The sequence below is a fragment of the Argiope bruennichi genome, chromosome X1 (assembly GCF_947563725.1).
Source record: "Argiope bruennichi chromosome X1, qqArgBrue1.1, whole genome shotgun sequence".
NCBI lineage: Eukaryota > Metazoa > Arthropoda > Arachnida > Araneae > Araneidae > Argiope > Argiope bruennichi.
In genome coordinates, this window is record NC_079162.1 from 53557862 (window position 1) to 53570708 (window position 12847).

Sequence of the window (12847 nt, forward strand, 5' to 3'; positions counted from 1 at the left end):
AATTAATTTGTTAATTATATATGGTTTTAATTAGTTATTTGTTAGTTAATTAGTTAAATCTTGAGAAAAAAAAGCCTTGAATTTTTCAATTTAAATATTAAAATAATTGTATATTTCTTAAAGATTTTTTTTTTAGTTTTATCATTTGTATATTTTTTAATAGGAACAAGAAGTTTTAATTGAAAATGAGGTTTTGAAAAAATACAAGTATTTGTATTGGGCATTTCAAGAAAATATCGTACCACTCCCTGAGATTTATAGAACAGTAACCGAGTTTTCAGATCTTTGTATAAAAGAAGTGAAATCTTTGTCTCCATGCCTTTTCACTCCAAACCACTTACCTTTATTGCAAGTAAGTAATCAACATTTTTTTTTTTTTTTTTTTCAAATACATTTTGCTTTAAAAAAAAAGACTCCCAAATTGTGTCTCAGCAATTTTTTGTGGATTCATACCATGGATTTGAATATATATATATAATCGTTACATGATTTGCAAAAATGTAATGTCTTGTGAAATTTTAACTGAAATTGATTAATTTAATTTTTCTTAAAACTTCAGAGATCCTCACAATGATAATTGAGTCGCTTTTAAAATAGAACCAGGGAATTTACTATAATGTAAAATGCTAACGTTTTGTAACATTAAAGGAAGAAAACAGCAGGCATAATACCTTTTTCCCATCAATTGGTGATCCACTATTATATGTTTATTTATACAAGGGTTGTTCAAATGAAAAGGTACGAAGCGATATTGTGGGTATAAATGAAGACATTATTAAAACTATATACCATATGCCTGAGCACAACGATCCCATTGATTAACAAGCCGAATGATTCCTTGTTCCCAGAATTCCTGTGGCAAAGACAAGACACAGAATTCCTTGAGTTCGCCGTCCGAGTTGAAACGCGTCCCTTTCAAATGTTTTTTCAGGGGACCAAACACATGAAAATCACAGTGCGATATGTCCGGTCTGTAGGGCGGATGGTCGAGCTGCTCCCACTTGAACTTGGTCAGTTTTGCGTGTATGACCCTGAAGATGTGTGGACGCGCGTTATCATGGAGTAGAACCACAACCTCCGTGAGTAGCCCCGGTCTTTAGTTCTTGATGGACCAGAGTAGTCTTCGGAGTGTCTCACAGTATACATCAGAGTTAATGGTTCTTCTGTGCTCTAGGAATTCAACAAGTAGCGAACCTTGGACGTCGAAAAAGACGGTCAGCAACATCTTGCCTGCTGACGCCACGACTTTGGACTTTTTCATGAGAGGTGACAACGTATGCTTCCACTGCATGCTGTCCCGCTTTGTGTCTGGCTCGTAATGATGGCACCAGCTCTCATCACCTGTGACTATCCGCTGCAGGAAAGCGGGGTCTTCATGATACCGAAACAGATGTTGAAGTGCTAGCCCCATACGTAGTTCCTTGTGCTGGTCGGTCAGCTGCTTCGGTACCCCACTGCGCGCATACCTTTCGATAACGCAACCTGTCGTAAACAATTGTCCACACTGTTCAAACGCTGACATTCACCTTCACCGCCAACATTCGTAATGTGACACGCCGCTCACTTCTCACTAGGTCGTCCACCATGTCGATGAAATCGGCCGTGGTGACTGTGTTTGCCTGGCCTGAGCTCGGAATATCAACCAAACTTTCACGGCTTGCACGAAAATGGGCACTCTATTTTCTCACTGACTTGTCTAACACACGGTCTTCCCGTGATCTTCCGGCGATGAATAGCGGCCGGTGTAACACTTTCCGCTGTCAGAAATCGGATAATGCCGCGCTGCTTCTCAATCGTCGAATTTTACAATGTGAACGTCATCCGTCACATGCACTGCCACGTCAATTGGACGGCGCTCTTTATAAGAGCCTTATCTTTCTCCTGCGCATGTGGGCGCCCGCGTATGCTCTAATCTACGCCGGATACTCCAATCGCACCTCTAGATGTCTCGCTACTTTCTCCCATAGCGGCATAGGCAAATTTGTTAACAGTTACGTTACGACGTTTCGTACCATTTTATTTGAACACCTTTGTATGTTATTATTATACACAATTATATATTTATATGTACAGTGATCAGAGTTATCTTCTTCAATCACATGCAAATAGGATAAATCTGTGATTTTGAATCTGCGTATCAGTAAGTTAGTCAATATCAGTTGCGATGCTGACACATTAGAGCGAAATAAAACGAAAAACCTTTAATGCTTTTGATAAAAACCCGACATATTTTCAATTTTCTGTTAATAAATACCCCCCACCCCCAGTAGCACTTCTATTATTTTTTAAGGAAATTATTTAAATTGTAACATTTTTAATTACCAAAATTAACGTGGCTAGCTGAGAAACAGAGAAAACCCGGAATCGTCAGGGAATTTAAAGAGATCAAGATGAATCAGGAAAATTTATTCTAAAACTGAATTTTTTTTTATATAGTTGTTATTGGAATCGACTATTCGCTAATCTTTTTTTTTATATATATAAGTAAATTGAAACGTTAGCAACCAGTAAAAATCAGTCATTTGCCTGTTTTGATTTTTAGCTTTAATAGATCTCTTTTATTCAAAAGTAGAAGAAACATCGAAAGGTTTATTTTTCACTTTCTGGAATTCGAGGTTTTGCGAATCTCGACGCTTCAGAAAATCATATGTACGATTCCTGTGACTCATTTTTAGAATTATCTCTATCTCTGAGTGTGTTTACTCAAAAACATTTTGAGGTATATGGATAAAATATAGCATATGGTCTTTACACCAAATTTGGAGATTTCTATTGAATTTTGAATAAAATCGATTCTTGGAAGTCTATCTGAGAACAGATGAACAAAATAACCAAACAACAACAACAAAAAAATAATAAATAAATAAAAGATCTAGTTGCATAAAATCTGGTATGCTAATTTAGCATTAAAAGGTTGCTAAGTGTCAAATTTTGCACAAAATTCATCAAGAGGGTGACCGTAGGTCTGTTTGTGCATCTTTTTGAAGGTATAGCACAAATGGTTACTCAAAAATGTAGTGACTTAGATAAATGAAATTTGAGACTTAGTTTCAGCATTCAAAGTGTAGGTTTGTGTCAAATTTTGAACCAAATCTATCAAAGGGTTGCCCATTCTGTTGTTCTATGTATTTTCACACATGTAAGCATGGTAATTTCAAAATGTAATGATTTAAATAAATTAAATTTGATATTTGATCTTGTTACTAAAACTGTAGCAGTGTGTCAAATTTTAATTTTATTGGTTGAAAAAAAAGTGCTCAAAATGCATATTCAGATTGCTTTATTATACTGTAAAATATAGAATGCTTACAAACAGCACTCTGAAACTCAAAATGTGAACACTGGCGAATTTCATGGGCGTCTGGGGATGGTACCTTTTTTAAGGAGTGTGCGATAAAGTTTCGAGAGACCCTTCCCGCTAGTTTATTAAATTAGAGATTGTAACCAAATTCTCACTTTTCTCTGTGCAATACAAATGGGTTAAGCATTCTGCTTATGTGGAACAAGATCACAACAGAACTTTGGAATGAAGGAAATGCCAGGGAAATAAGTATCTAAAAAGGCGGAGCAAATTACTGTCGAGTGTATTTTCCGAAAAGCATGCATGCGATCGGCGATTTCGCACTATCATTTCTCTACTTTTGAAGCTTAATGTCGCCAAAACGATCATAGCAACACCAACGCGAGACAACTTTCTTTCAAAGATGTAGCGACTTTTTGAAATTTTAAGACAATAATAAGAAGAAGAAACTGATAAATGTTGTTAACAGAATCCCAATAATGATTCGAATCCTAATAAAGATTGTTTTTCATTTTTCAAAGAACTTAGAGAATGAATAAATTTTGGTTCAACTTGCTCTCAACTCAAAACCTTGCAATGATACCGTATCATCGTTAAAGACGATAATGATACTTTTTCATGAAAACAATAATGTTGAGAGACGAATTTTGATCAATAAAGATTGTTTATGGGAGAATAGGAAAGAACACACATTCATTGCTAGAAGAATTGTTTATAACAGCATACAAGCAATATTTATTTTGTTTTGTTTTTGCACCTCAGATGATCAGGAAAACCTAATTAAAGATTTCGAAAAAGAAATTTTTGAATATTTTATCATTTGCACTAAGGTGCAAAAACCTGTTAAAATCGTAACTAAAAGACCCTTAATCGGTACTACCTGTGAAGAAATGTAATGGGGGGAAAAAAAACACAGCTTTATTACAAATTTCTCAAATTTATTTACTCAGATCTGTCAGTTTGAAAAATATCTCCAAGAAATTATCTTTCTTTACATGATTGTGAAAATGGAAAAATTCATTAGAAAATTTATAGGATAATGTTTTTCTTGTCAATCTTTCATTTATATAAGTGCTAATTGCAAGATACATAGTATATGTGTGTAATTTTTGTGGAAGTGCTAAATAAACTTAAGAATATGCCTAAAAGAAAAAGAAAGAAAGAAAAAACTGAAAATTTTCGGTTTTAATTTAGGAGGACCGCACACTGAGTCACACAGAGGCTGTTCTAAATTCCTGAAGCTTCAAAAGTTTAAGGAAAAAAGAGTGTGGCGATTACTTACCTCCTTTTCTAAAGAGCCTAGCAATCAATCAACGTAACAACAAGAAAATAATTATACTTTTCCGGTATCAAGTATAAGAGCACGCAAAAAAAAAAAAAAAAAAATTCGATCAGCCCAAAACAAGATTTTTTCGGACATTTTCTATCTTGTTAATAGTCTAAAATATATAATGAAACCTATCCCTAACAAGCGAGCTGGGCAATGATAATAATTCTGAAAAAAATTATTCATCTTGGCAAAAGTTTTCAATAACTCGTTCAAAAGATCTCCATTTAACTTCTCCCTACAGCTTTCTCACTTAATTGCAACTTCCCCTTCAAAAATCACAAAGACTAGAACCAAACAAACTAACCCGCTTTTCAGAAAGAACATCAGTCATTTGCATAGAAACTGAAACTAGTTGTCAAGATTGACCCTTAGAAGTTGCCCTACCCACGAAGAAATTGTCCTTAACGATTGACTTTCCTTTTCTACTTGCCCCTAGAATTTCCTATGCTAGATGGACTCGGAATCGATGAGAATTGTGGCCATTCAAGTTTGTACAAATTCTTCTTAAAGACTCCTAATTAACCTACCCCATTTTTCTTATGAAATCTATTATTTTCAGTAACCCTGACAGAATCTTTGAATCTTTTTTTAAAGCAGATTTTATCTAATTTATACCACTTTTCTGTGCAGTATCATCAGGTTAGATTATTTATGCCACTTTCTTCCAACTTCCTGGGAAATTATAGATCTTCTGTCTAGACTGTCCAGAAAAATACTCCTATTCCTAGTCTTTTGAGTAGGAGTAGGAACAGAGCAAATGTGTTCCAATTGATTTAATGGATTAAATTTAGTAAACTTTTTTTTTTTTATCCGAACAGAAACGTACACATAATTAACTGTACGATCTATATTCCAGGCATTTGGATTCAACCTTTCAATTACGCATGCATCAGCTGTGAAAAATTTTGGTTTTTCCTTTTTCTTTCCCAGCCATCTGTGTCGCTATGACCTGTTTTATTATATTTCTTTGCCTAGTGGCCGATTTATCTTTGAATGTTCTAAGTGGAGTGGCACTGTGTAGTGCAAGTTGTTCAGGATCTTTCAAACACTGGTTCAGACTCACTTAATATTTGATCAGATGTGAATGTATCATCAAACCAATTATAAATTATTTGGATAATTGATTCAAACAATCAACCAAAACAATCTGGTGAAAATGAATGAGTTAAAGCATTTGATACTTCCTGGGAATTTTTTTCTTCCCTTACAATCTTACAGATTGGCTATTTACTTATCGACAGATTTTACCATTAGTGCCGATTTTGCTGAGGATAAAATATTTGATAAGGAAGAATATGAGATAAAACGCGATAATCTTGAAATCCATCCAATGAAATGGTTCACCTTCAGCTTTCAAACAAAACGACCAAGAATGGATAACTTTGAAATGTTCACTGATGGATTCAAAGATGATAAGAGGACAGGTGCGGCAATGGTAGTATATTTCCATGGTAAGGAAATAGGTAAAAAACAGATTTGTATTTCTAATCATGCTACAAATTACCAAGCCAGAGTCTTAGCGATAAAAATGGCAGTTGATTATTGTGAGGGACCGGTGATTGGCGTAGATGCTCTTTATTCTCAGATTCTATGTCAGCCCTTCAGACAATACAATCCACAAGCACCATGAATAAAGAAATCTGAGAAATAAAAAAAATAAAAAATAAAAACCCTGAGAAAGACTAAAGAGAACAAATGGATTAGATTAAACTGGATTAAGATTCAAATCGGAAACGAGAGAGTCGATGAATATGCAAAAAAGGATGCACAGAAAGACCAAATAGATATTGTAATCCCAAAATCATTCCAAATGAAGGAAATTGGAAGAAAGATGATTATGCTGTGGCAGGATTGACGAATAATGTCATGCAAAGGTCGCATGACATACGAATTTATACTGGAACCAAAAATTATAAAAAGAATATTTCACCCGATGATAGTGTAAATTATATCCGGACATGGAAGATTTCCTGAATGTTTCTACACATTCAGAATAATGCAAGACAGCACATATATATGTAAAGAAATAGACTCAGTTCAGCACTACATACAGAATGTGTTGAACTCAAAGAAATAAGAGGAAGACTCATAGTGGATAGTAATTTTAACACAATATTATATTACCCTAGAAATCTAAAAATATTAAAAGAAATGATGGAAAAGATTTCTAGCCTTTTACCTACAGTTTGAAGATTCTTTGAACTTTTGTTGGTCGTTGTTTTCTTATGCAAAAATTTGAATAGTTAATGAGCATAATAGCCAGTTCCAATAATCCCTGTTTATAGCCTTAGTTTTTTGGTAACGAGGTAACTGGCTGTAATTTTTTTTTAAGTACTGATCTTGTATGGAAAGAACTGATTTAATAAACCTATCATATGAATCCTACTTTCTGGGTGGTCATATTTCTGAATTACTACCCATGCTTTCTTTCCATCTGTTTATGCTGGTGATCATAGGTCTGAGTTCCTTCCATGCAATAAGATGCATAATGGAAGATGATTTGTCACAATATATTTTATATCGCAATTCTCCTTTCAGTTACAGAATTGAAGAATTTTCCTTTCCTAAAACAATGACATGCATATAATGACCCGAAAAGGTTCCTGACGATCATACCTTGTTTTCATTGTGGATAATTATCAAATGCCAGTGGATCTACTTTTTCATTACTCATGGTACCTACCACTCATGCCGTAGTTAGCATCTCTTAAGAGATTGAAAATATTTTCTTTAAAACTTTTTAAAAATTTCTTGCCATGGTGTTTGGTTGATCAAGCTTGAAATCCAGCAGTTATTGTGAGATTCTGGGTCAAAACCAATCTTGTGAAAAATGAACTTTAATTGAGGAATTTAATTTTTTAGAAAAGATAGAGATACACACAATGATGATTGAGTCACTTTAAAAATAAAACTAACATTTTTTTTAAAGCACAAAAGGTTAACTGTTTCTAATCATTAAGAAAAAAAATTAATATAGTAGGTCACTCAGGCAGGTATAACTACTATTACTACTACATACATACACACACACATAAAAATGGATAAAACTTTAATGTATTTATATCTGCGACGATCAGAGTTACTTTTTTCAATAACATGCATTTCAATGACATCGGATCAAATTGTGATTCGAACCCACTAATCAGTATAGCTAAGCAGTGTTGATTTGGTTGTCAACATACTAGAATCCAAAAGAAAAACTTTTTTTTGTAAAACAAAACTATTGAAGTGGGCTTAAAATTTTTATCACAAGTCATATATTGCCAACATGACAAAGCAACTGACACAATACGCAAACAAATGATTCTTGACGAATGACAGGAAAGAGAAAAGTAATAATAAAAATGTCTTTGCAACATGTTGTTAAAGTGTTTAAAGAATTGGCATTTTATGCATTATGTATTTGTTACGTCATCTGTTACTCCATTCTGCCATTTCATTCGATTCAATTTAGTGTTATTTCGAATCAATAATTAATTATTTTCATATTCATTCGAGTTCATTATTTTCGAAATAGTTTCATATCATTTTTGTAAATATTTATTATAATGAATTTATTATAATTTTTTTTTTTCTTTACAAAAGCTCTGTTTAACCCTACAAAAATTTTTTTTGAAAAGAATGCTGTTCGTATCCAAAAAAAGTCAGTTCAGCCGGGATAAGGTGGGTTGCTATAGATTCACTTTCTAAGAAGTGGATCTCATTATTATTTAAAGTTTGGGAACCCTTGCTCTAAAAGTCTTTTAATTACTTGTTTTAGAATTTTAGATAATTATGCATTTGTTTATCTGGCATGTATGAATAAATAAAATTGTTGATGTGATATTCTATTAAATTCTAGCAGAAGCATTTAAACGCAGCTAAATAAATTTCTAGAAGTTGTTCTTTTTAAAATTTAAATTAATTGATTGTTATGCCAAAATCTGACGTTTCCTGCCATAACTCTTGAAAATATTAATACACAAAATTAATATTTATGCTATTTTTAAAATGGTATTTTTAGTTGTACCAATTAAGGAAATGCAAAATTTTCTTGACTTCAGCTTTTTCTTTGTTTCATTTTCAACGATAGATTTCATTGATGTAATAAAATTCGATTTTCATTGTTTTATCAAATATTTAATCGCATTTGCTTGATTTGTTATTGATGCTTTTATTTCTTCCCTTAACCACTTTTAGCCATTAACCTTGACTTTAAATAATCAATATAAAATGCATTTTTTAAAAATCCTTTTCATTTAATGCGACTGAAAAGCCTAAATTTAATTGAATCAATTTTTTTGAAAATTAAAAAGTATATATATTGCAAAATAAAAGTGGAATGAAAGCCCTTTCAGAGAGTTGATGATTGATGAAAACATGCAATTGAATGTTTTGTTGGATGAGTTTGAATTCCAGCATAGCATTTAAAAACATTGTATATCAAATTGTGTTAAATAATATTATTGTAGTTATGAGGAAAAATTATTTGGAAGTGGTCTCCCCAAAACCTTCTTGCATACTGTCTAATAAACTTTTCATGTCGGAGAACTCTTTGCGTACAATAGTTAAGAAATATTAATGTTTGGCATGAATTTAGCATTTTCACTGAATCTATTATGTCATTGTTGGTGAGTTAATCCCTAGCATGTGGTTAATATTAACCAAAAATCAAATTTCTGCTTTAGACATGCTTTTCTCAATCAATTGAAACAAAGATTTGATACAAAACTACACCTACAGTCACAAAATACCATACCTAATTTTATATATTTAAGTCATTGCGTTTTTTGAAATATCGCATTTACTTGCTTCTAAAAGTACAGACAGACAGTCAATCTGTTGTTGGTTTTGTCTCAAACTTTGACAGCTGTCTATAATACGAATGTTCAATCTGTGTACCTACTGTTATCTATCTAGCTCCCTTCATTTTATATTTATCCTGTTAGCTTATATTCGAACAGATGCACTTCCTATGAATATATCTGACTCTAATCTGCAAAATTAATGTTAAGGCCGTATTTCAATCAACTATCTCAAAGCATTTTTTGAGTTATCTTTTTCACAGACAGATTTCCAAAATTGTGTTTTTTGAACTGAAGGAGCTATAAAATATGAAATTTCGTCAAAATCTCGAGTCTGGATTTTTTGGCGATGACTATACTTTTTCTATACTATGAAAACGAGAAAGGAAGAAGGTTAACTTACAATATCGGGAAATTTAGAAGATGAATGGACACTTACTTTTTTAATAGCACTATAATGTTATGGGAGTGTCTCCATTAGAACGTTTCATGTATATGATAAACAGAACTTAACTAAGTCAATTAAAATAACACGGCTTTGATGTCAGACAATTTGGTGGAATCATGAGCATGAGTTATGGAAAACTATTTATTTGATATCAAATAAAACCAGCACTCCTGGCGAACGAACTGGTTGTCTCGGGTAACTAAGGAAATGAAGGAAATAGAAAATGAAGTTAAACACTGTGAAAAATAGATGGAACAAGCAGTTACGTTTTTAAAAGCTTTGTGATGGCTTATATACACGATGAATAGAAAAGTAAGGCTATTGTATAACAGAACTCTAATTGTCATATTTTGATTCTAAAAAAAACTTTGTTTAGACAATCATAAACATGTAGTTATACATAAGATGTTTGATAGAAATTAAGGTAATTATTAATTAACGGTGAGAGAGCCAAAACTCTCCAAATATAGAACCGAAACGAATTGAAAGTAGAATCGTATGAGTGCACATCTAACTTACGAAAGGAAAATAAGTATCTGTTAATGCTGTTTATAATTAAAAGATACCAAAATAGTTGATGTTAAAAATGGGGGGGGTGTAAAAATTATCACTGACGAATCCACCTATCCTTCACTATTAATTAATAAGAACCAAAATTAAATACAACCGATATTCCACCTAAATCAGCTGATTATCAAAAGTAACTAGTAAAGAAAAGAATAATAAAATGTGAGATTGAAAGTATTTTTATGGCGATAGATAGATGTGATACATAAGTCCAGTCAGAATGTCAACAAAAATTTCAAAATATATTAAATCGATTTTTACCATTTTAACATCAATAAAGCTTTTTTAATGATTAAGTTCAATTGATGTTAACTCGGCTTGGCCATCCAAAACATGCCCTACTGTCAAACAGATGGATAAAGGAGGCAGAATTAAGATATGTCTTTTTTAACTTAAATGAATGCTTAGTAATCAAAGTAAAGAGTTTTAATGAGAAAATTATTTTGTATGTGTTTTAATTATATATATATTTAGAAATTGTCAAATGTTTATATAGATTAATTAGGTGTAAATTTAAAATAAATTTAGAAAATATTTTTTATTGTTATTTCAGAGAAATTATTTCAATTTGAAATTATCATTTTGTCTGTTTATTCTCTATGTCATTGTAGAAAATGTTTAAAAACATTAAAAAAAAAATTTAAGGAGATCCTCTCACCTCCTTGTCCATTAATTTGGGCAAATTGTAGATTGGTTGTTCACATTTTTTGATGAAACTTTCTTATCCTCTCAACTAAGTTCAACTTTCCAAAAAATAATGCAGATACTGTTATGCCAGGTTTTATCAGATATTCCCTACTGTATAAGATATAATTTTTATTATAATTTTTATATAATTTATTATAATTTCTTCTAATTTAAACATTTTTAAAAATGTCGAATTGGCAAGGTTTTTTTTAATTTAAAAATTTTTTGTCACTATTTAAAATTTTATTATAACTGTCAATGCAATTAGTAAAATTTATACTCTTATGTTTTATCACATGTAAAATAGACAAATCCTACAAAACTTTTCTTTTACATTTTAATTGTTTACATGGTAATTTTCTCTTGTAAATTATTGAAATTATGGTGCCTGTTTTTAAAAGACAATTACATTGATATTGCATTCCTAAAAGTAAATGATTGAAAATTAAAGTAAATAAAATCAAATAATAGGTTTCTTAAAATATACTATTGTTTACTTTAGAAAGCAGTTAACTTTTTGAATTCTTTTCATACAAAAACAAAATATTCGTGAGCCAAAAAGTAGACCCTTAAATGACATAAACACTTATACAAGCATTTTTTTTTTTTTTTTTTTTTTTTAACAAAAAGGGAAGAAAATTGTTCTATATATTCTAGCTTCTTTTGCTTGCATATTGTATCTCAAAATATGTTTAAATTCATTAAGTATATAAATTATAATATTAGTGCATGTTTATTTACTTTTTTTAATTTTTTGATAAATAAATATGAAAAAAAACTTTATTTATGCATTGTAATTGCAGGTTGGAAAATATATCAAGGAATTTGAAATGGCTTGTGGTCTGCAAGAACGTATACGAGGAAAAAATCGAGAATTTGATTTCCCTACAGTAGATAAAATGTTTCAATCATGGCTGCATGACATGCCATCTTTTAAGGATGATGTATACTTTTGGGTAGACATTATTGTTCACCGAGTGAAACAAATTGAACAATTTCGATTTTATTTAGCCCTAAGAAGCATTGAATTGCCGGAACTGGGAAATATATTAGAAAGGATACATGACGATTGCTTCAAAGCTTTGGCTAATGCATTTTATGTTCATGGGCTTCCAGAGTTATCATTGAAAGCATTGCAAAAGTGAGTATTCAAAGTAAAATTGCGTTATAGCAAATTTTATTCTTCTATTTTTATTGAATAAATATTAAAATGTTTAGTTTGCTACTTTGGTTAGTTAAATTTTTGACAGATGAAGTCCTGACACTTCAAAATATTGATGGCTCCAATGTCTTTTGTCTCTATTAGAAATTATCTCCAAGGAAAAAAAAATATTGAAATCATTATTATGAAATGGCATATAAGAGTATTAAAAATAATTTTTTAACATATTTCTGTCCTTGTACAAATAAAACTCTACTTATTTTAAATTATCAGTGCTTATTATTCATTAACATTTTGATTTTTAGTCTGACTTGGGTAGTTCATAATTTTTTTGTCCATATTTTTCATGCAATTTCAATAATTTTAATGTTAGAATGAAAAGAGGGGGAAAAAAACTGTTCTAACTGAGCTAACCAGTTACAAATTCTATCAAACTTTATTCAAAACTTGTGTCTGAAATGAATAATTTTTTTATAATGATAGCCTCCTTAGTAATGTAATTTAACCATCGATTAAAAGGCTAAAATACTTTTATAAGTGCAAATATTAATAGTTTTTAGTATTAAGT

General features: G+C 31.2%; 1 protein-coding gene across 1 annotated transcript in view; it reads left to right on the forward strand.

The window, feature by feature from the left end:
* LOC129958804 (uncharacterized) overlaps positions 1-12847 on the forward strand; it is a 269909-nt gene that overhangs the window by 211543 nt on the left and 45519 nt on the right. The window contains exons 56-57 of the mRNA XM_056071493.1: positions 164-352; positions 11921-12258. Of these exons, the coding sequence (XP_055927468.1) occupies positions 164-352; positions 11921-12258 (527 nt within the window). The remainder of the gene's footprint in view (positions 1-163; positions 353-11920; positions 12259-12847) is intronic.